A 26830-nucleotide genomic window follows, 5' to 3' on the forward strand; every position below is an offset into this window, starting at 1 on the left:
ATTCGACGGGGGTTTATAGAAAAAAAACAGAGAACGTTTACTCTACCGGTGTACCTGGTCCATGCTCCCCGTTTTTAGTTGAGTCCGAGTTGCTTATTTACTTTTCTTACTTTGTGTATATTAATTTGATTATTTTATGTTCTTTGCCGTGTTTGTTTGTTTCCATGTCCGGTCTTTATCCCTGGATTACATTATTTTGATTACCGCTATAACCTTGGTTCCATGATTACTCTTTGATATCCTCTAGAAACTTGGTTCCTTTAAAACTCTTTTGAAATGTTTCTCCCGATCTAAATGTAATTGAATTGTTTTTATCGATGTATTCAGAGTATTGACATATTATCTATCACATTTACGAACCAGAAATTCTTCTTCAGAAATGAGTTTTGCACTCGTTACGGTCGTATTAAGTTGGGCGGATATCTGCAAAAGTAATTATTGTGCATTCTTCCTGTAATCGTGCCGTAATTGCGAACGGTATTGATGTCTCTGTTGGTTTGACGTCTCGTGAAACTTGCTTTCTTAGGAATTATGGTTGCTTATCGTTCTCCCAGAATTACGAAGTTTTCTTGCTAGTTTTTAATTAGATAAGCCTTAACTGCGTTGAGGCGTACTGTTTGCAACTCGGGATCGATCAAAATCTCCTAACAAGACCAAATGAAATATGTTTGTTTTGTGTGAGACGGTTGGTATGGTCTTAAATTCAAATATCGCAATATGGATTTGTTATAATGTTATTCTCAACCTTCTTTATCAAAACATTCAGAAGAGGACGCGGATGGCTATCAGGTTCCATCGTCATTTTTATAGAAATCATTTCCAATTTTGTTGATTATAAATGTAAAATCTAAACGAATGTCTCAATGAATTATATATTTGTTTTCTGGAGAGAAAATAACACGTGTTGCATAGGTTTGTGCAATTTAAGTTCTTAAGCAGTTCCTTTGGTTTGCAAGTAGAATTGTTTATTAAAAAGGAAAATGTTATTTTCAAGAATAAAGTGTTGCCCTTCTACAGTAATATCTTCGGAAAAAAGATTTATTTGCTCTGGATGGCTTTCTATCCAAAACTGCATCGCTTTTATTCCTAATTCATGAGGAATATTAGTGTAAAGACTTGTGACAAAAAAGCTTACTATGATTTTCCCATTCTATGGTATAACTTTAGATCTTATGGTTTTCGTAATCGTATATATTTCAATTATTTGAACCGCATACTGTTTCGAATATCTTTGGATTTGTGGATTTGGGTAGCCTTTCAAAGCAACAAGGTCTCATTAAAAATATGCGATAATCGTCCTACTTTTTATTTTGGCGCTCATCAAATAAATAAACTAATTTGCATACCTTCCAGAGTGTCCTTCTAACTTTGAGTAAAAATATTGATCTAATTACTGATTTTCTACTATAAGTTTATAGTATTCAGTGTCCATAATCACTAATGCACCACATTTGTCGGATTGTTGGATTAAAATGGAGTAACCGTCTTATAAATCATTCATTGCTTTTGTTCTCCCTTCGTTAAGTTATCTTCATTGGAACATATTGTATTTTGGATTACAAGGTTTATTGTTCTAGAGCAGTCGTTCCCATCCAGTCATCAACTGCATTAAAGAATAATAAATTTCCCCTAAAGTACATTACATTTGATTGCATAATTAATAATCTTTTGAAGTTATGCCAGAAGAAGCAAGAACACTGATATAATTTTACATGTAATTATAGGAAAATCTGTTGACAAAGAAATCAAATTAGATTCAACATTTATGGAAGATTTCATCACATGTATATTAGAAAATTTAGTATATACAAGATACTTTGTTAAGAGGAAAATCGGCAAAAAATACCAAAGCGTCAGCAGTGAAATGTTTCACATATATATCACAATACGACGGGAAACAGTATAACGTTTTCTTCCATACTCCAATTTAATATTTCGCAGCAATTTGATTATTACACACATAATATGCAATAATAAATAACTGCCTTATAGGGGTTGAACTCGTTCTTTTAATATAAAGCAAGAGATATTTAAAACTTATAATTGCTTGATAATAGAGTACCTTACTGTCGATGTGAGCACAAACCGGAACATGAATAAGCCGCCGAGGGTACATTTTACCGATAATTTCTTAAAGCATTATTTGCAGGAGAATTTAAGAATTGAAGTGTGGTACTGGACCGTTTTTAGCCTCATAACTTTCTTAAACCTTTGTGTCAGTTGTCGTTTGATTTTATATTTAAAACACAAATAAAATGTGTAACTTTCGGAACAAAATTGACATGAACAAATATCAAAACGACAATTGAACAATTACAAATGTAGCTGCTCCTGCATATTATACATTGTCTACGATCAAACTTAATACTGAAAGGAGGACATGTTTCAACACGTGAGTGACTCTAATTAAAATTTTCACATAATTGTATTTTCAGTACCAGACATTAAGCGATTGTTTGAGTACGCTAGGTAATGATAAAACCAAATCTTTTATTCTAGAACAGAAACAAAGCTTAAGTGCCGGACATGCTTCTCATTCTCCTTTTGAAAACACAACAAACAAAACCTGTACAAAAACGGGACCACACTTAGACTTCGAAAAAAGCTTTTGTTAATTGCGGTAACCACGCAGTATAATTTCTTTTGTTATCCTTGAATTCATTTATTTAATGATCATAGCCTTACAGAAAACTCATTTTTCTCCGTAAAAGCTTAGTTACCTACTATGAATGCTGTAAAATAATAATCAAGGGAACTAAGTTTATAGCGGTAATCAAAAGAATGTTTTCCAGGGACAAAGACCAGACATGGAAAACAAAAGCAAATGAGCAACTCGGACTCCACAATAAAAAAACTGGGAGCATGGACCAGGTCCACCGGTAGGGTAAGTGTCCTCTGCTTTTCTAGATACACCCGCCGAGTTGCTTATAAAAAAGGTTAAGTCCGGGGTAGACGAACGAGGAAAAGAAGACTATGACCCGTTGAATAAATCAGTTTTCATGCCACAGATGGATACACCATAAAACTTCTGTAGTGATGACTTCAATCTTTAGCAACATAACCCTGTTACAGAAGCCTATTTGTTAGAATACTAGCGCGATACCAAAAATCTATGTAGTTTCGGCAAGCTCTGTCATAACGTATGAGTTGTGATATGAACACTTCATACGCAGCTGCTGAAGGGATGTTGCCACAGATGAAAGGAAACTTGACAATTCTGAATGAAACGTCATCACGTTTTTTTTTAACAATAAATTTATATACTGTTACTAAATTGATGTTGACATTCTAGTCAAAATCAGTTATTTTCTACATCTTAGTCATGCTGAATGATCACACAAGGCAATATATAGATATATTTTATTAATCTTCTGTTTGCAGGTTGCTTCTAGCTTTAATTATTCTGAAAGCATTCTTTTCGGGAATTTTCCGGATTTTTGAGGAAAAATAATACATTTTGGTTAAAAAATCACAAATGTTGATAATTAAGTCCTGATAACTTAAGTATTGTATTGAGGTTTTTTTTTGGGGGGGAGAGGATATGGGTTTTTAATTGTAAAATCGTAGATTTTGAAAATTGAGTTATGTTGACTTGATAAGTAGAGTTTTTGATATACTTTAATAATAGTTTGTATCTGGCTTATGATTACAATCATCTTGGAGAGATCTTGATGGCAATCTTTTGTTATAAAAGATCACAGATTTTGAAAATTGAGTCTTGTTTCAATCAGATCAAGAGTGAATATAAAAGAGCAAGAATATATAACAAATTTTTATTAAAAAGTATTAGGCAGTTCTTTAATTTAACCTTTTAGTAAAACTTTTGATCATTGCCGTCAATGGGTAGCTTACAATAAAAGTAATGTGATACAATGATAACCATGTTCTGACCTTGGCTTTGACCACATGATTGAACATATGTTTTAATTTTTGTGTAGAGTATTCAGGGACACTACTTTTCCTTTAATAGATAGACTTGGATACACTGTATTTGGTTAGCTTTTGACTGTCAAAAACAATAAAATGATAAGTTACATTGGATCATTTGCTTTATTACCTTGAGTCCCATTTAACTCAAGATTAGGTCACTATAGGTGCCCTATTTTATTCAAATATTGAACATATTTGTTGAAATCTATACCTGCAATGAGCAAATGTTTTTTCAGTGATTCTATCAAAGGATTACACAATAACATTAATTGAAAAATTTGTATATTTACATACAACAGTCAAAGTCATACTTTCACTTAAGATTAGCCTTTTTATTCAGATGCTTACCATCCGTAGTGTTATATAGTTGGTTGTCTATCATTTTTTTTAATAGTGTGGCACACACCATGCAGGATATTGGCCAACATTATTCTAGATTATATGAGACAGGGAATGGTTGAACTTTTGAATATTGTCAAAACACGGTGAAACTATTGGGCTGTTCAAGGCATGGCTGTGACTTGTTAAGATTCAGTTAAGACTTGTTGGAACTTTATTGATACTAAATGTGTTGTACTATCATTGAATAAACATTTCGTACTTTATTTAATTGATAAAGGGACCCTTTAAGTTCTAATAATTTCATTTTTTTTCAGCTTTTACAAAATATTATTAAAACAGTCAGAAATCAATTGTTTAAGACCACTATTTAATAAATTCCTTACTGTAATTACGACCTGCAACATAACCTGCATGCATGAATAGTTTTTAATAGTGGGAAATATTTACATCTGGTTTTTATTCCTTACTAACTTAACATTTTCGAAACGACAAGAGCGTAAACAAAGTCCTTCCTCGTAATTCGCTCCCAGTCCAGGGTGACTTGTAGTAAAACTAATGAAAAGATTACCTTGATCTATTTCGAAGTATTTCAAGACATAAATTTACCATAGTTACCTATCAAAAGCATTTTACTTTTTACAATAACCGAAGTACGACAATGACAAGATCTAATTTGAACACAAAAAATATTTAATTTATTATACGTTGTATTAGCTAATAGTGTTCCTTTCCTGGTTTGTCTTCCCCGGACTTGACTTTCTATGAGCAACTCGGCGGGTGTTTCTAGAAAAGCACAGGACGCTTACCCTACCGGTGTACCTGGTCCATGCTCCCAGTTTTTAGTGAAGTCCGAGTTGCTCATTTGCTTTTGTTACTTTGTGTGTATGATTTTAGTTGCTTTATGCTCTTTGTTGTGTGTGTCTGTTTTCCGTGTCTGGTCTTTGTCCCTGGAATACATTCTTTTGATTACCGTTATAACCTTGGATACAAATCTGTATCATATGATATGCAAACTCCATACGCAGCTGCTGAAGGGATGTTGCCACAGATGAAAGGAAAGTTGACAATTATAAATGAAAAGTTATCACGTTCGTCGTAATGTTTGGTCAATAGTTTTCCTTTACCATCGATGTTTAAGTGTAGGTCAAGATATGAGACTGACTTCACAGTGTCTGTAGTATCCTTTATCTCAAGTTCTCTCGGGTAAATGCGATGTATCAAAAGATCTAGCTGAGCGATATTCTTTCTTTCGGATCGAATCAGCTAGAAAGTCAGCCTCATAGGAGTAAAGGAATAGATCAGCAAGTAGAGGAGCACAATTTCTTCCCATTGGAATGCCGACCGTTTGTTGAAACGTATTAGATTGATGAAACATGAACTTCAAATTCCGCGTTACTGACTGTCGCCTAATGATCCTGACATATAAGATAGCATTCTCAAATGTCAAATGTTCAGAATCTCTACTCTCGGTCGGCTGGATGTAAAGCTGAATAAAGTTCGCCTCTGATATCAGAAGTTATGACTAATATCATGCATACAATTCAAATACTAAGGTTAATGAATATTGAAAAGTTACAAAATGCTTCTTCTTTACCGAAAAAAAACTGCTTTTAACACAGTAACTTCAGTAACAATACATTTTATTTGTGCACTACATTAAAACATTCAAATTATTCTGTTAAACAATGGTGCTTTCCTATAGCATAGAAAAATCAAAGAGAAATAATTTAAAACATAACTGTTGGTATAATTCAGTAAACATGCATGGCGTCATTAGTACGGCCCTTTTTGGAAAGAACAATTTGTCAGGAAATGAAGACTGGTGGCAATAGGATTGAATAATATTTTTTAATATAATACAATTTGAAAGATATTTAATATTAGCACTTCTAAATATGTGTCAATCTTTTATTTTGCATTTCAGATTTTTTTTTCACAGCATGTCAAGTTCCAAAGTGCTATCTAAGAATGCAAAAGATAGAATGAATCTTGTAACAATCAATAACAACGAATAATAATGAGACGAAGTAAAAAAAGTATATTAAAATGGAAAAGACCTTATTTAAGAGAAACATAAAAAAATCAGAATTTTTTACCAAAAGCCAAAACTGATCAAAATTGTGATATTCAATGTGAGGTAAACACACAAATGAAAAGTAATTTTTGAGGGCATTAAACCACTAATCTAAATAGAAAGTGAGGAAGACTATCACAATGTTCCTGTGCATATGGAATGGAATGGAAGCTTATCAAATACAATAGGGTAAATATCTACCAGGATAAAATATAAGCTGTAAACGCATGAAACTCTAACCCGTATCAGCATAATTCGTAGAGTTCCCATTTAAGAGAAATCATACCTGAATGATTACAAAATTAACATGCATTTTACTGATTTCAGTTTGACTGTACAAAAAGTCTGAAAACTTGTTTGATCTTTTTTTTACCTACGCGTAATAAATAACTGTGAATTAATTTCTTGATTTGAATGTTTAATGACTGTTAGCTTCCATCATAGTTGATACATCTAGTAAGTTTGGTTGTAAATCCTTAGACAAAACCTTCAAAAGTCACCAAAAAGATGGATTAAATAAAAAATGAAAATAACAATGTAAGCTTTAATTGTCAGCTTCACATATTATAAGAATTATTGAACAATGTAGTTTTAACAGTTGAATATGATTAAATGTATAAATTTGGACAGTGTAGTGGTAAATACCTGATGAGAAAATATATATCGACTGCCGGTTGGAAATCCAGGATTCTCACTAGTACATTTACGGTAATTACAGCGTTACCGTTCTACGAGTTACATAGTTCCATGTCCGGTTCACCGGTAAAATAAACAATGAAGTACATGATGATTTCCGGTAAAGGCGAAGAGTAGAACGTTATAAAAGACTATTATTGAACAAAATGTAGATCATTATATGTAATGTAAACAGGTAAAAGCACTGCGTTCAAGCAAAATTTCTACGCAAAACAAGGAACGCTCATGAAACGTCATGGAACACGGACAAGTTCGTGGAATAAAATATTGCGGGGAATATCAGAATGACAAATTAACTAAATAATGATCGTTGAAAGTAACACACACTACACTGCCCTCCGTCAAATCAGTGATTCTGTCAGCAGAATCGTAAAGAAAACATGCAGTTATCAGATATAATGTAACAAGCATCGAACGATAAATAATAATTTACATGAAATCTAATAAAATTGTTCTCGGAAATAATCAAAAATTTTATTCGTCACGTCATAATAAATATTTTGCATGAAATTGATATTGTGGCTTTATTTGAACATGTTGAACGCACCGTATATATTAAGAATACAAAATAGATATTAACGACACGTCAATTTCATAAACTATAAATAAAACATAAAACATAAAACAATGTTCAACAAATTCAGAAACTCAATGTCGGTGGAAATGTCCAAAATCCAATTGACGTTTTGGTACTGGTTGAGGTCAACATTCTGACTTTGAAACTACTTTTAATTTTCCGTGGGGCTCTTCATCTTCAAATATTTTGATATCAGTTTCTCTTCTTCTCAGAGACATCATAAATTACCTGTTTATTGTCTTTGAGCTCTTTATCTAGTGTTCTAATGGAGTCTTTCATCTCAGAGTTTTGTCAAATTGTCATTGTCTTTAATGAACTCTCCGAATCTGTTTGCCTCGAACGTGCTTGCTCTTTTGAGTTCCTCTTTTTCTTTTTTTGGACGCTTCCTTCTGTTCTTTAAGCTCTCTCTCTAAGGATCTTTGTTTGGGTTAATTCAACTTTTTTAATACATTCTTTTCTTTTTCGAACTCTTTCCTTAGTTTGATCAAGTCTTGGTTCTCTTTGTCTATGAAAACTTCCTCCACAATCTCCTCATCGATGATTTCTTCATAATCGGATACGAAGTGTTCCTCTCCTTCTGGTTCTTCTAGATTTTGTTTCTTAGCAGACTTAGGTTTAGACTGGTTAGCAATTTTGTTTTCCTGATACTGCTGGAGAATTGTTCTGGAAATGTATTTACCTACACCAACAGTTACTCTATATGGGCCCTTGCTGATTGAACAGTGTTCCTCGTGAGCTAGAGCCAACATTGTTTCTGCATGGTGTTTCTATTTACCTTCTGTTGGATCTTTGAACTGGCACTTGTTACAAATGTATGGAACTTGATGGTTTGGAATATGTGTTTTATACCGTTGAATTTTGATCTTGAATAGGTACACTTAGAGCAATGGTAGGTGAACGACTTCCTTTCTTGACCTATGGCGTATCTCATATATAACGGGACTGAGGACCTTTGTAACTAGATAGGGACCAACCAAAGGAGATTTGAACTTATGTTGAATTGTTTTATCAAACTTGTACACAAGGAAACCGGTTGTATATTGGTGTTTTGTCAGTCTAGCGTCATGGTCTTTTTCGCTCTCTCAATGTTCTTCTTTAGATGGTGTCTTGCAATATCATATGTGTTCTTAAAAGATTGACTGAGCTTCTCTGTATAGGCTGTAGTTGCTGTAATTTCATTTTCATCTGTTGATTGAACAGGAAGTGGGAATAATAAATCTGAAGGTAGGCCAACCTCTCTGCCAAGTATCATAAAATTTGGCGAATTGTTGCTCGGTGTGGTGCGTTACGATAGGCTGATAATAGCAGGTTTATGTAGATATCCCAATCGGTAGCATTGATAACTTTTTTATCATGCCTCCGAGGGTTCTACTGAACCTCTCAATCATACTTTGGAAGCTGGGTGGTATGGAGTTCGTGTCTTGGGTATATCTAGTAAACTGCAAACAGATTTAAATGAATACTTTCAAAATTGGTTCCTTCGTCTGTGTGAACCTCCAGTGGAACACCAAACCTTGAAATGAATTTCATCACTAAGTTCTTTCCTCGTGACGCTCTATCGGAATTGAATTCTGTCCAACTTCATTTTTTTTTATATTTTATTTGTTTTTTTATAGTCAGGATGTTACAAAATCCCCAACAACACCACCTGACTAGAGTGTTTTGAGGTATTAACACAAAAAGAAAGCATGGCTGACTATCATTTTTTAGTATAAACCTAATACAAATAATAACACATAGTAAACGGAAGACGAAAAAGTGCCTTTTTCACTCACAATCTCTCCCAGCTTTCACACTGTCTGCTTATATTAAAAAAATATACAAGAGAAAAGTTTTGCCTGTATATATATTTACATGGCATGATAATTATGGAAAAAAATATATCTAAAAGGGGTCCATCTTCTCTCAAAGTTTTATTGCTATTTACCGCGATGAATTCTTCTAAATCTTGTAAATAGTGAAGTTTTGATTTTAGTTCTATAATGTTTGGAAGTTTCTCTTTCAACCTACATTGGTAGATGTATATTTTTATAACAATAACAATATAATTAAGAAATGGAGTCTCACCAGTGTACCCTAAAATAATACTTGATTTGTTCAATTGAAAATCTTGATAAAAATTCTTCATATAATGTGACACAATATCACAAAAACACTTTATAATTCTACATTCATAAAATTTGAATTGTCTCTTCTTCAGATCCACAAAAAGTACTGTATTTTGTATCTTGATGTTAATGCACTTCTCAGTTTCTGGAATGACTCTTGGCAGGCATCTGCCCACTCGAAGGGGTTGTCCTTTCTAGTCAACTGTGATAGAGGTGATGCAATGTCACTGAACTTAAAGATGAACTTCCTATAGTAATTGCACAATCCAATGAATTCTTTCATATTACATGGTACCTTCCACTCTTCGATCGATTGTATAAATTTTGGATTTGGTTTTATGCCATTTTTTCCAACAATGTGTCCTAAATATAAAATTTCACTCATACTTGGATGGTTTAAATTTCAGACCTGTAACCTCGAGTCTACATAGGAACTCTTCGAGTCTCTCAAGATTTTCTTCATAATCTGAGCTGAAGATTATATCATCCGCATAGATCAGTAGTGTGTGCCACTGGAGGCCTCTTAAAATGAGTTCCATACATTTTTGGAAGGTGCTAGGGGCATTGCATAGACCGAAAGGCATCTTTGTATACTCATATAGCCCATATTTTGCGATAAACGCCGTTTTCTGTCTGTCTGCCTCATCCACCTCTAACTGCCAGTAGCCACTTTGACAGTCTAAAAAACTGAATAGTAATGCTGAAGATAGGCAATCAATTCACATATGTATTGGCGGTAAAGGATATGCATCTTTGGTACAGACATCGTTCAATTTTCTATAGTCGATGCACCATCTAACTGATTTATTCGTTTTCCGCACTAGAACTATTGGTGATGCCTACGCAGACTTTTATGGTTGTATGACTCCACTGTTGAGTTGATCTTTCAAGTACTGAAGTTCTTCTTTCTCAAAACCAATGGGGGTTCTCCTTAATAGTTGTCTAATGGGAGCAGCTCCGGCAGTATCAATCTTGTGCTTTATAAAAGAACATGTCCCTAAATCAGATTTGGAAGTGGCAAAAGCACATTGTAGTTGGCTAATATCTTTGCCAGCTTCGTCTTAATGTTCTTGCCCTTTACATCTTTTATTGCTCTACCATATAGAACTTTGAGATGTTCTGGCAGCTCAGGAATATCGGCCTTATTCCTTTGTCTTTCAACTGTTGTTGTCTCATTTGAAGCTTCATGTTATCAATTCAGTCTTCTGGGATACTTATTGGTTCAGCTTTCTATACAATATCCTTTGTTCATTCCTGTGTATTTTACATGTCGTTTCATGATCCCCATTCTGACTTCTTTGTGCATTCAGTGATGTTTCTGCTATTGGTTTATAACATATGACCGGATGAAGATCTCTATGTACATAGTTCTTCCTTCTTTAATTTAATTGGATGCTCTTCAAGGTTTGCTATCCTAACTAGAATTACTTTCTCAAATTGGTCGCTAAAGGGTATGTGCCACCAGGAGGTTTTTTTTCATCTTCAGCAATGGTTTGCATCATTTAGAATCTGGTCTCTATCTGATCACTGTTAATTCCAATACCAGACAGTATTACATCTGATTTTGCTGGAATGGTGGTACTTTCATTCAGTATAACTCTGGCTATAGTCACATCCGTCTTCCTTTTTACTTGACGTTCTAGCCAATCTCCGTCTATCTGTATTCCTTGTCTTGGTGATGTCCAATTCATCTACTACATCACACCCAAGGAGTACGTTATCACTTATAGGGGCCGCATATATCTCCAACTTAAAATCCTCTCTCCCTAGTTTGACGTCAAAAGATGCTATACGCTCATATCCACCTTCCTACCTTGCTCGGCTATAATGAGGTTTCTCATAAGTTTCTCTAATTTGGATCTTCTGTCTTCAAGTATACTATAAAACAGTTCCGTTTTCAATATCGTCACTTCTGTCACTGTGTCAATGACTGCGTTCCTCCTTAGTCCATAGATCATTAATGGCACCTTAATGGTAACAGCTCTCACTATATCTATTACAATATTCTCCTTGAATTGCTAAAATTTAGCTTTACCGCCATCTCTATGTCGGTTGACAGAATTTGAAGAATCGGAATCCGTAAAGATGTGTTGATTGATATTTTCAATCATCAACAAAGAATCGGAATCCCTCATATTCTCCTCTGTAAACAAATGATCGAAATTCACCAAAGTACTTTCTAAAGTGTCTTTTACAACATGTTTCTCATCTACAATGAAAACTGACACTTGGCCGACAGTTCCAGCCTCTTATTGTTTAAACATCTGGTCTAATAGCAGTGAGAAGACTTAAAAACATTATACATCGTTGTTTTTCCAAAAAAAGATGGTACACCTAGATACAGATATATAGTTCTTGGTAGTGATTCCTCATACATTGTAAGGAATAATTCCAAATCATCTTCCAAATATACAGAAAAAGATGTTTACAAAATGCTGGAATTATTAATCGACAACATATTTGTCCAGAGTGGTGGACGTGTTTTTCAACATACAGTCGGCATTCCAATGGGAACAAATTGTGCTCCTTTACTTGCTGACCTATTCCTTCACTCTTATGAGGCTGACTTTATAAGTGATCTGATCAGAAAGAAACAATATCGTTTGACTAGATCCTTCAATCTCAGTTTCCGCTATATAGATGACGTATTATCTTTAAACAATCCTAATTTCGGGGATTTTATACATCGCATCTACCCAAAAGAACTTGAGATAAACGATACTACAGACACTGTGATGTCGGCCTCATATCTTGACTTACACTTAGAAATCGATGGTAAAATAACACTATTGACCAAACTTTACGACAAACGTGATGACTTTTCATTCAATATTGTCAACTTTCCTTCCATCTGTGACAACATCCCTTCGGCTACTGCGTATGGAGTGTTCACATCACAACTCATACGTTATGCCAGAGCTTGCCAAAACTACGCAGACTTTTTGTATCGCGCTAGAACTCTAACAAATAGGCTTCTGGAACAGGGTTATGTTGCCACAAGATTGAAGTCATCACTACAGAAGTTTTATGGTCGTCATCATGAACTCGTGGATCGTTATGGTGTATCCATCAGCACCATGAAAACTGATTTATTCAACGTGTCATAGTTTTCCTTTCCTCGTTTGTCTACCCCGGACTTGACTTTTTATGAGAAATTCGGCGGGTGTTTCTAGAAAAGCAGAGGAAACTTGCCCTACCGATGCACCTGTTCTATGCTCCAAGTTTTTAGTGGAGTCCGAGTTGCTCATTTATTTTTGTTACTTTGTATGTATGATTTTGGTTGCTTTGTGTTCTTTGTTGTGTATGTCTGTTTTCCATGTCTGGTCTTTGTCCCTGGGTTGCATTCTTTTGATTACCGCTATAATCTTGGTTCCCTTGATTACTCTTTGAAACGAATGAAAGTTTTAAGTAGGTCAATGAGTGCCAAGGCTATATCAGTTTTCAAAGACCCGATGTAGGCAAAAACATTGTCTTACATACAAGACAAGTATGTTGTCGTACCAGCAGACAAAGCCCAAAACAACATTGTTCTTGTACAAAACGTTTTACATCCAATGTCTATTATCAGAGGTTGAAGAGGTAGACGTAGAAAATAATAGCAGTGATAAGACTTATACTGCTATCACACTCTCCAAAGAAGAGATTGTGGAAAACCATAACTCTGTGCTTTCCTCATTTTTGTCTCTCTACTAAGGACGATTATTGTGATTTCCGTCTATGTACTGGATTCTTCAACTCCACAAGAATCCATACAAACAACGTTTCATAGCTGGATCTGCAAAATGTACCACCAAACCTCTTTCAAAACGTTTAACTTCTATACTCACAACTGTCAAAGAGGGTCTGCAGTCCTACCATGACACTTGTTACTCCCGTAGTGGTATTTATTCAATGTGGATCCTAAAAAAATCGAAAGATCTTTTGGAGACAATCAGTTCAAGACTATTATCTGAATATTATAGCATTAAAACCTTGATTTTTCAGGGAACCAAGGTTATAGCGGTAATCAAAAGAAGGTAATCCAGGAACAAAGACATACACAACAAAGAACATAAAGTAACTAAAATCATACATACAAAGTAACAACAAATGAACAACTCGGACTCCACTAAAAACTGGGAGCATGGACCAGGTGCAAGAAAATTATTAATAAATTCATAAGTAAACAGTGTAAATATTTTTTATTTTTGTGAAATTGCATACCTCATTGGCTAAATCGTTTACAAACCACTGCCCCCACGCTTTAAATCGTAATATCTTTGCTTTGTTTCCTACAATATAGTCATTATGGATAATATACGGTTTTACTAAAGTTCTCTTTATATCTTCCATTTCATACCAGACACCGTCAGCAAAATCTGAGTACGGTAAAATAATAACATTGATGTTAGCATATTTTCTTCGTACAAGTCTTGACAGCATTTCTTGGTCATTATCATTTGTTGGTAGTTCGCAATCTAAACTTAGCGTGCTGTATTTTGTATATAAAGCATTCAACATGTCCAGCAATTTATGAAATACTGTCCTTGTTTTAGGCGTAGGAAATAAATAAAAAAATCCTCCATTAACCGTACCAGGGTTTTTATAGTTTTTTACACACATCATGTCTGCTTTATTTTCATATAAACGAAATAAAGGTAAAGGGTTTTTAATCCACAGTGAATCAAATTCAAAAAGAAGTGTAGGTATGCCATTGTCTAACAACTCAGTCAATATTTGTGTTCGCCAGAGTAGCAGCTTTATGTAACCGGCATGTCCGTGTTCCTGGTCCCCTTTTATAGGACTCTTCCGGATAACAACTATTCTTATTACTGTTGATACGTTTCTAAGCTGCATTTTAACTTTAGGATCAGTAGTAATCACTAAAACCTACAACAAAAACCTTTATGAAATAAAAATGTTTCCTTATAAAACAGACACGTGTTTTAATTAAGCGAAATCTGTTCATTTACTTTCTAAAATAAGTTTTAAATCAACAATAGAGATAAAAAAAATTGGGAGATACATATTGTCATGGGAGCATGATACTTTAATTTCTAACACATATGTAAGTATTTCAAACGTCGATTTTTTTTTTCACAATGTTTAATGATATTTAACTAACAAATTTTGTTAAGAAAAACGTTCATGCTGTAGTTTAAGAGAAAGCAGTCATTTCCCATAACTAGAACTGTAAACATTAACAAACATAAATCTCTGTTTTATGCCTTAAATACTCCTAAAACAGCGTTCTAGACATTGCAACCTGTAGGTTATAAACAAAAGGAACAATCAAAAGGTAAGGGAAAGTCTGTACAATAGTAATCAAGGGACAAAGATTCTAGAAGAAATCATAAGAATGTAATCCATGGACAAAGACCAGACTTGGAAAACAGATACACGCTACAAAGAATATAAAATAACCAAAATAATACAAAGTAAAATAAAGTGAATAAGCAACTCGGATTCCACTAAAAACTGGGAGTATGGACCATTTGCCTCGGTAGGGTAAGTGTCATCTGCCATCCTAAAACAAATAGATATATCAAAACAAAAACCGGAAAGCTGGATAGCTCCGTTTTGATCCTGATTAGGTACATAATCTTTTTTAATGAAAATGCTGTTTCAACCAGATTTTAAAAGCGCACTTAAATCAAGAGTTACCGCTTCAATTATGGCGTGACTTGTTCCGGTAAATTGCTATTTAAATGGCCACCGTAATATTGCCACGGAAATAGTTCAGAAAAATAGTGGTCAAACAATAAAGAAGATGCATTAATACTATCATAAAATCCTTCGTCTATAATCATTTTGTCAAATACTTCACAATAAGGTGTGGGTATCAGAAATAATTATTTTCAGACAGCCTATTAGAATTATTTGTAATAACCTTGGTCAACACCTGTCTCGCAGGCGTCAATGGTGAATGTCAATATTATGTATGATGCAATTGAATATCTGAATAGTTTTGTTATCTAATGTAACATTCAAAGCTCTTCTGTAATTTGAGTTGTTGTCCTTAATCTCTTAAGCTACTGGTTTTTCTGATGATGATTAATAAAATTTACTCATATCGCCTAACATATTAATGTTTAAATAACAATATTGTTATTCCTTGATTGTATATTTAATGATTGGCCGTCATATTAGTGAATGAGTGAACAGTTCATGCTTATTTTCGTTGATTTTTACAGGTTTCTCTCTCGACCATTATATTTCGGTTTCGTGCACGATTAAATAGTTCATGTGGATTTTACTTGATTTGTTTACAGGTTCCACGACCATCGAATTGTCATGATACTTTCTGGAAAACAGACTCACCCACGTTGTTGTTCTTATACCTATATTATGTTGGTGCTTGATGTATTCAAAAAGTCTTATCGCGTATTTTATAGCTTTATTTGATCTTTCGTTACAATGTTTTCATCAGCGCCATGAAAACTGATTTGTTCAACGTGTCATAGTTTTCCATTCCTCTTTCGTCTACCCCGGACTTGACTTTTATGAGCAACTCGACGGGTGTTTTTAGAAAAGCACAGGACGCTTAGCCTACCGGTGCACCTGGTCCATGCTCCCAGTTTTTAGTGGAGTCCGAGTTGCTCATTTGATTTTGTTACTTTGTATGTATGATTTTAGTTACTGTATGTTCTTTGTTGTTTATTTTTTCCATGTCTGGTCTTTGTCCCTGGATTACATTTTTTTTATTACCGCTATAACCTTGGTTCCCTTGATTACTCTTTGATTACCACTATAACCTTGGTTCCCTTGATTACTCTTTCAATGTTTTGTAATCGTTTGGTAGAGTAATCAAGGGAACCAAGGTTATAGCGGTAATCATAAGAATGCAATCCAGGGACAAAGACCAGATATAGAAAACAGACATACACAACAAAGAACATAAAGTAACTAAAATCATACATACAAAGTAACAAAAGCAAATGAGCAACTCGGACTCCACTATTAACATATGTCTTTCACACCTCTTTTAGGTTTTGCATTTATCGTTGTTGCTCTTGATACGGCACATATAAAGAGAAATGAAAACACTAAAGTGCAATGAATAAAGCAAGGAAAAATACTCACTTGTGAAAGAATATCCATTGTTTTTGTATGACATAACCAATTAAAGGCTAGTTGGTAATAACCATCATTGACTAAAGTTATCATAACAGGTCTTTTGTCCATTGCTTTTGCTGTCCTTACAATATAAGTCAAATCTTCCATATTTAAAAGTATATCTGAACCAGCGGACGCATTTACCAGACTTTTTAATTTACATTGATTGTCGTTATTTTGTTTAAAGTGTAAAGTGAAAAAAATCCTATAGTAAACATGCCTAAAATAGCAAATAATACATTTCTCTTTTCACGTAGCATCGTAGTTTGAAATTGTCGTGAAATTTTTTAATTGGAGTACCTAGAACTCTGACATAATAACGCATAGGCACAATACGTAGTTCGGATAAAATTAGTATTTGGTAGTAGTAACGTTAAAATCATATTCATCCGCATTTCCGCTCATCCATAAAAAAAAAAAAAAATTGAATAATAAATTAAGTAAATGATGCTATGCGGAGTTTCAGTTGGCAATTTGTCAGCAATACTATAAACTCTAGATTATATTAGGTACGATTTATACCAATGGTATCATTTATGTTCAGAACAGAATTTGCTCAATTACTTTTATTATTTTGTATGTATTATTTTGGTTATTTAATGTTCCTTGTTGTTTGTGTCTGTTTTCCATGTCTGGTCTTTGTCCCTGGATAACATGCCTTTGGTTTTCGCTAGAATCTTGGTTCCCTTGATTACGGTTTTTTTATAATTGATTGAATGATTAATTGAATAGCATGTACGTCAAGATACAACGAATAGTTACTACTATGAGCTAAACAAATAGGTTATGTGTTGACGCTAAAATTCAATGGACAGCTGAGACAAGGTATGCCACTGTAATTGGAGAAATAGTTTGATAATCCTACTAGCCAGTATAATTCAACGATACAACGGGTGTTATATATAGAATATTTATATAAGTTAATAGCAAGGATTAAAGATATGAAGTTGTAATATTATGTTAAGAGTGAATGTCCAATAAGTTTCATACTTATATTTTGAACTTTGAGTAAACCCCTCATATTGCACAGTAGAATGCATTGACCTAATATGCTTTTATAGATTGTTTTAGAGAGATAGAGAAGTTGTTACTTGGAAATTGTGTCTTTATTTTTGTAATGTTTTTATTTTTTTTCAAAATAAATTTATAAATTTATCTTGGTTTTGTTTATTAAAACATTTAATTGACTTTTTTAGCTTTTATTAAACATGACGGTATAGTTTCTGGATGTTTATGGTTTGTATACTGACTTGTACACTGAATTTGGAATTGACTTGATTCTGGATCAGATTATTGTTCGGTAATTTTGTTGTTACCCTTATTTGATAAAGACAAAAGTATCATCTGGTTTTGTAAATGGCATCACTACAAATTTTAATGGTGGTCATCACAATTTGATTAAACGAAATAAAGTCGGATTGGCAACCAACCTGCATAATTTGACGCTTACCGCATTTCACTTCCTTATTCTTAAATTAAATGAACATTCTTAGTGTACGTTTTATGATGTCTTTGTAGTATATGTTGATCATTTAATTTCTTCCGTTTCCAAATCTTTGCTAATGTACTTGGAATCCTTGATTGTCATTCTGTTTTTGATTCTTTGGTACTGATTTTTTATATATATAAATGTATTTTAAGGTCATTTCGTAAACAAATTATTTGATGAAAGAGTAAACTCATGTTTTCAGGTATGATGAAAGACATCAATAACTATTGGATGTCGCTTATCATGCATATTAAAACACACACACACACACACACACACACACACACACACACACTTTGTATTGGTCAGTCTGTTCAATGGGAAAACTGTACACTTGTTCTCATTGAGTCTTGATAAAGATTTAATAAACGAAAAAACGTCAAAAATAGATAAAATAAATAGGGATGTTGTAACCGAAACAGTATCAAGAATTCAAATTTAAACGAAAATTACATTTAGATGATTTTACAGTACTAGTTTGTGCATTATTTTCCATGCATGTAACATTTTATATGTTTGATCATATCCAGGTGATGAAATGTATTTATGCATAAAGCTAGAAGATACATATGTCGGACAAAACCAAGATTCGTGAACTAAGTCTATTGACATTGCATATGAAACCATTCCAATATAGCAATCTTCTACAGGAATTAGTTTTACCAATGGAAAACCTTGAACAATAGTTAAGATAGTAATAAAATTTGTTAACATTGTTCCACCAATTATATATGGTGGATAATAAAAGTATGGATATTCACCAATAGTTATAACATTCTTTCCTTTCAGAGGTTTTCTTCTTGGTTTTGACCATGTTATTTTGTGTCCAATGATCTTTATGTCACTAAAAGATAACAATTTATCTGCAGCAATTAACAAGTTATCTACATTTAGAATCCGGTCATCATCAATAAAATGGAAAAAACGTGATTTAATTTCATTTTCTCTAATCCAATTCATAGCATAAACCGTTTTGTACACTAAATTGTCATACCTATCTTCTATGCCCAACAATAGAATATCATTGAATAAATCTAATTCTTTGCCGAGTAAAATATCCTCAGTTGGCAATTCTCCCAGAATGAATATTGTTCGTACTAGGTACCGTTTATCATTCCCCCAGGTATGTCTTATGGCCATCCTTTTACCATAATTTAACACAAATGATTTAACAAGTATTATCAGCTCGTAGGATATACAATCACGGTTTCTGCAATCAAAATGTAATGGCTCTCGTATAACTGGCGACTTCTTCATTTTACCGTTGTCTTCAACAACTTCTTGTGTTATATTGTTCGATATATCAGACAAGTTTCTGAACGCATCACCGTTATACAAGAACAAAAATTTTTCATCAGTGATGACAAATATCGATAGAATACAGTACCATGTTATAAGAAGTACACTGAAAGAACAAAATAATGAAAATTGATTTAAAGCAATTATAAAAGTTGTTTTATTCAGAATTTAAACTTGATTTCTCTCCTTGTGTCAAAGACATATATCTTAAATCTCTTTATTTTTGAAAAATGGCCACTGCAGCGTTTTTAACAATTTTTTACCATGTTCACACAGCAATTAATAAATTTTGTGAACTTGGTTATTCGAACTAGCTAAAGGTCGGTTTTCCAGTGTAACGTATTCAGTTGCACATTTTCTCACTCACACTTTACCAATAATTCAAATGGTAAAAATATAACCTTCATCAAAAAAGTTATACTAATAATGATCATATACCTTACTGTATTGATACAACAAGTATATTATGTTTTTTTATTGTGATCCAATGATATTTTAACTATGAAATTTTAAGAAGAAATAAAACATTGTGTTGGTATAATGTAATCAAAAATCAGTAAATGAAATATAACTTATAAACTTGTTGTGGCAACTTAAAGGTTCAATTTAGTGTTTTTGCTGTTATTATAAAATCTTGCTCAATCTTATCACATTAGTATCATTATTTTGTAATTAAAATGATATAATGTCACATCAACAGACAAAGGTCTTCATGTCGAGATTAACCTAACTGACATACACTCTGACGTGTCAAAAAAAACCCCAATAAAATGTGAACAACGTAAATGGACGTTAAATGCCTTTTGTGCTTCAATATGAGACAAAAATCTTAGGCTGTGAAAATCTTGGACACTGAAATATTTGCTTTGAAAAAGCATTCTGTCAGTTGTTTATTTATTAACAACCACGAGCCCTCTACCTTACTTGCCTTATTACGTTGATTAATGTCACAATATAGTTGTTTAATGATACTTTTTTGATAATGTAAGACAAATATTATAATGCTTTTTTAGATGGAATGAAGGAAAAAGTGATATTTCAAATCAAGATGATTTTTTCCAGGATATGATCCAGTACCATAACATAACGATAACATACCAGCACAAGATGAAAGGACGTGTCATCGTATAATGAATAAACTTAAGTTGAACATGATGAAATATGAAAACAAAAAGTTAAAATTTGAAAATGACAATAAATACCATCCCATTATATAAAAATAAGAAACAAATCTCGTAGACTCCATTTGATTGTTTTACCACGGACCGTCCGTTTATCAAAACTCCACTTTTATCATATTTGGTTATAGGTTCATGCAATGAATGTGAACATTTCAAGGGTGAAAAACCTCATTTAATTGAAAAAATTATGAGCAAATATATTTATGCTTCGATCGAATAATGGTCTTCTTAAATAGAAAAAAAAACATCCTTGAGTGAAATTTTATCGTCAGATTGGAGGTTTTTTTAGATGCATGTTTTTGATTTTTCCGGTTTGGCCTGATTCTTACAAAAAAAAACTTTTACTTAAATACGAATTTGATGTTCATTCACTCTCCCGGAATGAATTGAATCGCTATATAGCTAATACACATTCGAATGTTATCCATGTTTTTTTTACAAAACTAAAAGAGTACGTGGGAGCTAGTGAATGAGTAATTAAGGGAATCAAGGTTATAGCGGTAATCAAAAGAATGTAATCAGGGACAAAGACCAGACATGGAAAACGGACATACATAACAAAGAACATAAAGTAACTAAAATCATACATACAAAGTAACAAAATCAAATGAGCAACTCGGACTCCACTAAAACTGGGAACATGGAACAGGTGCACCGGTAGGGTAAGCGTACTCTGTTTTTCTACAAACACCCGCCGAGTTGCTCATAAAAAGTAAAGTCTGGGGTAGACAAACGAGGGAAGGAAAACTATGACCCATTGAATAAATCAGTTTAATGGTGCAGATGGATACACCATAACGATCCACGAGTTCATGATGACGACCATAAAACTTCTGTAGTGATGACTTCAATCTTGTATTAACATAACCCTGTTCAAGAAGCCTATTTGTTAGAGTTCTAGAGCGATACAAAAATTCTGCGTAGTTTCGGCAAGCTCTTGCATAACGTATGAGTTGTGATATGAACACTTCATACGCAGGTGCCGAAGGGATGTTGCCGCAGATGAAAGGAAAGTTAACAATTCTGAATGAAAAGTTATCACGTTTGTCGTAAAGTTTGGTCAATAGTTTTCCTTTACCATCGATTTGTAAGTGTAGGTCAAGATATGAGGCTGACTTCACAGTGTGTATCCTTTATCTCAAGTTCTTTTGGGTAGATGCGATGTATCAAATCCCAAAATAGTATCAAAACACATGAAATGTCTCAAAATGGTAATGGATATGATTAGACGTAACAAGTGAACCATATAACCGTTACAAAGAAATACAAAATAGAAAATTCTTTCAGAGATGACCTAAACTTCTTTATCTGTTCAAACTCACCCCCCTTCAATCTAAGGTCACAATCGAACTGAAACAACGAACAAAACCATCATGATATTAAGTCAATAATACATCCAATCCTTTCCAATTAACACCTTATAAAGAAAAACCAGATTTCCACTTAAAGAACTTTCAGCTACTGAAAGCTAGCTCAGAATGCATCAAGGAATGACACTACCATCAAACCTTCCAGCTTTAGAAATAATTGTTCACTACCATTCCAGTGGACAGGGTTAGGAGAAGTAACGTCAAATATTTAGTGGGTCAGATTTAAGTAGTGCAATACTCACAAATGACTTAGATTTTACGTAGGAATACAATTAGGCATCGAATGTATCTCTTTTTTTCAGTAATAAAGTCTTATATCAGTTTTCGGTGTACCACTATTTTCATCTTCATAAAAGAATTAAAACAAAATCATTGCAATAATATAAGAAAGCTGATTAAAAAGAAACATTCTTAAATATACGATGTCATTGTGAGTGATTTTTTCTTTCATTGTTAAAAAAAAGATATATCTAATATACTTTCATCAAAACGTGGTTTTACTGAAAAAGGAGGCGCAGACCGATCCAGTTAAAGAGAGAGTGAGAATATTATCAGGGCAGTACTACTAATAAAAATATTCCAATTTGCGAAATCTTCAACTTGAGCTATTTTCATTATTTTCCACAGACGACATATCCCTTACTTTGGTGACAAAATGGAAAAAGGTTATATATCCACCCATATTTACTATTTACAATATGATATAAAAAGAACAAGTTTATAGACTGCTCATCAATGATTCTTGAAGCTGAAACCTTCAGTTTCGCAAAATCATGAATTCTTCAACCTTCCAAACCCCTTATTCCTTATTTAAGTTGATGTTGAATGTTATATGTTTTTATATTTGTTAAAGTGTTTTTACTTATTCATAATGTCCCAATTTATGCCTTTTTTAAAGTCAATAATTTAACACTTTATGAATCATCTCACTTCTAATATTACCAAAAAAATTTTTCAACATTTACGAATTCATTAAAACATACCAAATAAAAATACGCCATCTTTTTAATTTGATTGACATTTTTCTTATTTTAGTTTCAAAGTTATCATTATTTTTTTTTAGAAATGCATGGCCAATTTTATGTTCTTAAATAGACCAAATCATGGACTAAACAAAGACTGGTATTCATGGATTATTTCAAATGCATAACAATTGAAAAAATAATAATAGTTATGTTTATTTAAAAGTAGTGCATATTTAAATCTGGTAATTTTTTATTTTTTTTTTAAATCTTTTTAATTATGAATAAGGTAATAGTTGTACATGATATATAAATGTTCATTTGAAAATAGGATAATATTAAAATTACCAAAAATCACTGCAGTTCAAATTCAAAGAAAAGAAACGCATATAAAACCAACCAATCCCCGATACATAACCCCGATTGGCTGGCATATATAAGTAACAAATTCAGAAATTAGCAGTAGGGCTTGTAAGTCTCGTCACCTGACAATGTGAATTCACAAGAATGATTCCCTAACTCCCATTCAATAGTATATAAAATGGTTAGAGTAAAAGCTTCAATCTTATCACTTACTCATACATTCAACGCTAAAAATATGATGCTTACTATTTCTACGCTGTAATAAGTTGAATAATTACTCAAATAATTAGATAATTGTTATAACTGTGCATCATATTGATCCAGCCGGAAGTAGCAAACTAAATAAAAATAAGTCTTCGGTTTTCAATGATTTCAACAGTAGAAATTCAGAATAAAAAAAACTATACGCCTGTCAAAATAATTCTATTTAAAGGAAAAAATAATAAGGTTATGCGATAGATATATTTTAGTTTTATATCATATTTCAAAATTCAATATTATTGGTACTTTCTACCTAATACTTTCTTTTTTATACTGTCTACTTTCCTACATTTTTTAATTAAATTTGAAATATTTCATCAATAGAGAAATAATTATTCCACGAATATCATCTGTAACTTATGTAGAAGAAACATGCTGACAATATTTTAATTAGTATTTAGAAGGTAGTGATTTTTTTCAATGTTTCGCGTGAGATTAATTAAGACAATCTTTTTGGGAAAATAAATCTGTAACTATATTTGATGTCTCTGGTGGTTTGAAATAACAATCAATCCAAAACAAAAAGTTAAGAATTTACCTCAAAATCTATATAACAGATATAGTAATAAATTGGGTATTGTGGTTTACGAAAATATAGTGCCTTGATCTCTAAGAGATTTAATGTGTAAAACCTTTGTGCTTGTGATCATTCACAGTGCGGAATGGTGATGGGGGATTTATTCTGCATTGTCTGAAGGTTGTCAGTTACGGCCTTTCACAAAACACTACACATAAAACTGAATGAACGTTAATAAACAAGATTATCTGCAAGTCATTACGGTAAAATATACAATGGAATAATGTATAACCATGTCTTGGCACACATAGAAATTCGCACAAAAAAGGAGGTCACACTCAAACTTTCGCGACAACCTGTTGAGAAATTCAAGAATTATTTTTAAACAAATATTTCAAAAGCAACCATCAATTTACAATTTAAATAATTTAAAAATAAAACCTTTGAATAACGTTTACAACAGAAAATGATCAATAAAAATTGTTTATGACGCAACAGACTTTCCGAAGTCTAACATCATGTCACATATTTCTGGCACCGATCTTTTTGTGAGTTACCAGATTTTTTGGGACATCGAAAAAAAAACACTAAATTACCTATTAAGGCTAACAAAACAGTAATTTGTTTTTGTTGCTCTCATTTTTACATTTGCGAACAAATTTATATGTGAATATATTGAGGTATTTAAGTATGCCTAAACAACAACAAAATAAAAAAAAATAAAGATATAAAATTTATATTATGTGAATTGAAAGCAAGTTTTAAACCAAAAAAGTATCGAATGAAATAATTTTGTGGCAATATATCAACATCACAGACTGATTGAGTACACCCGTTATCGCTGTGCTCGTGATGTGTACACAGGCCTTCTATGAAAAAGCGAAGATACTATTAAAATATCCTATAAGGAAGGCATATGTTCAGCCTGTAATGATATTATTACTACAACTTTTTGTGTTCGTCAATAGAGTGACAAAAAAAATAATATGGCGTCAAGATTTTCAAAGCAAAATGAAAAATTCTGGTAAAGAAGCCCAATTTTATTTCTTCTGAATTCAGTATAACAACAAAATATTAAAAAAGTAGATAACTACTTTTTAGTGCACAATATTTGGGAATATACACAACTAGTGTGCTGCTTGATGAAATATTGTTTTAATCAGGAACGCTTTATGCAAAACGAAATCCTTTAAATCGAAATACACTTCAGATACATGCAAATCGAAGTAGATAATTTAAAACAAGAGACCAAGAAGAAACAATATATATATACAAGATAGCAGGACAGTAAAATAGAATATAAGATGCTTTATAAATGAGATGGGCACTTTAAATCTGTCCTCCAAATAGAAGTCCTCAGTCTTGTCGCTTTTTCTCGACTATTCTGTGTCATAATTTGTCAATGACTCCCAAAGCTACATCAGTTTTCAAAGACCCCGATGTAGCAAAATCATTGTCTTCTATGCGTAACAAATATGTTGTACCAGCAGACAAAGTCAACAACAACATTGTTTTTGTTTGCAAAACGTTTTACGTCCAATGTTTATCATCAGAGGTAAACGTAGACAATAATAGCAGTGATAAGACCTATACTGTAACCACACCCTCCAAAGAAGAGATTTTGGAAAACTATAAATCTGTGCTATCCTCTTTTGGTCTCTCTACCAAGGACGATGATTGTAATTTACCGCCTATGTACTGCATTCCTAAACTCAACAAGAATCCATACAAACAACTTGACAAAGCTAGATCTGCAATATTTACCACCAATTTTTTTTTCAAAACTTTTAACTTCTATACTCACAGCTGTCAAAGAGGGTCTGAGGTCCTACCACAAAACGGGTTATTCCCGTAGTGGTATTAAATTAAAGTGGATTCTGAAAAATTCGAAAGAACTTTTTGAGACAATCAGTTCAAGAATATTATCAGAATATAATAGCATTAAAACCAAGGATTTTTCAACAATGTATACTTCTATTCCCCGTACTCATTTAAAATCTTGATTTGAAAACATTATACATCGTTGTTTTTTTTTTAAAGATGGTACACCTAGATACAAATATATAGTTCTTGGTAGAGATTCGTCATATTTTGTAAGAAATAATTCCAAATCATATTCCAAATATGCAGAAGAAGATGTTACAAAATGCTGGCATTTTTAATCGACAACAAATTTGCACAGTGTAGTGGACATGTTTTTCAGCCAACGGTCCGCATTCCAATGGGATCAAATTGTGCTCCTCTACTTGCTGACTTATTCCTTCACTCTTATGAGGCTGGCTTTATGGCTGATCTGATCCGAATGAAAGAATAACGTTTAGCTAGGTCCTTTAATCTCAGTTTCCGCTATATAGATGACGTATTATCTTTAAACAATCCTCATTCCAGGATAGATCATCACCTTCAAATGAATGCTCTTCATGATCGAGTTCAGTCTGCGTACCGTGCACGCCACTCAACGGAAACCGCACTTCTACGAGTCCACCAAGACATTGCCTCAGCCCTCGACAACAACTGTTCCGCCGTTCTCGTTATGCTTGATTTGTCGGCAGCATTTGATGTCATA

General features: G+C 33.0%; 2 protein-coding genes across 4 annotated transcripts; both read right to left on the bottom strand.

Moving 5' to 3' along the window:
• Positions 1-13490: 13490 nt before the first annotated feature.
• Positions 13491-17247, bottom strand: LOC148596425 (uncharacterized). Of its 3 annotated transcripts, XM_088564557.1 has the most exons (3): positions 16790-17247; positions 13931-14596; positions 13491-13627 (listed from the first exon to the last, which is right to left on the bottom strand). In XM_088564557.1, the coding sequence occupies exons 1-3, from the start codon at positions 16928-16930 to the stop codon at positions 13616-13618; spliced, it is 819 nt and encodes a 272-aa protein (XP_088420683.1). In that variant the 5' UTR covers positions 16931-17247; the 3' UTR covers positions 13491-13615. The 3 variants fall into 3 exon arrangements, 2 of the variants coding, with proteins under 2 accessions (XP_088420683.1, XP_088420682.1); XM_088564556.1 differs by lacking the exon at positions 13491-13627 and having other exon boundaries at positions 13868-14596; XR_015919258.1 differs by lacking the exons at positions 13491-13627; positions 16790-17247 and adding an exon at positions 15597-16284 and having other exon boundaries at positions 13890-14596.
• Positions 17248-18162: 915 nt separating this feature from the next.
• On the bottom strand, positions 18163-23249 carry LOC148596426 (beta-1,4-mannosylglycolipid beta-1,3-N-acetylglucosaminyltransferase brn-like). Its single transcript, XM_088564558.1, has 2 exons — positions 23145-23249; positions 18163-19716 (listed from the first exon to the last, which is right to left on the bottom strand). Exons 1-2 carry the CDS (start codon positions 23180-23182, stop codon positions 18777-18779), a joined length of 978 nt encoding a protein of 325 aa, XP_088420684.1. The 5' UTR covers positions 23183-23249; the 3' UTR covers positions 18163-18776.
• Positions 23250-26830: the final 3581 nt, after the last annotated feature.

Source organism: Perna viridis, unplaced genomic scaffold (genome assembly GCF_037379345.1).
Source record: "Perna viridis isolate PV_CMFRI_1.1 ecotype Kerala unplaced genomic scaffold, ASM3737934v1 SUPER_16.20, whole genome shotgun sequence".
In the NCBI taxonomy this organism is placed as follows: domain Eukaryota; kingdom Metazoa; phylum Mollusca; class Bivalvia; order Mytilida; family Mytilidae; genus Perna; species Perna viridis.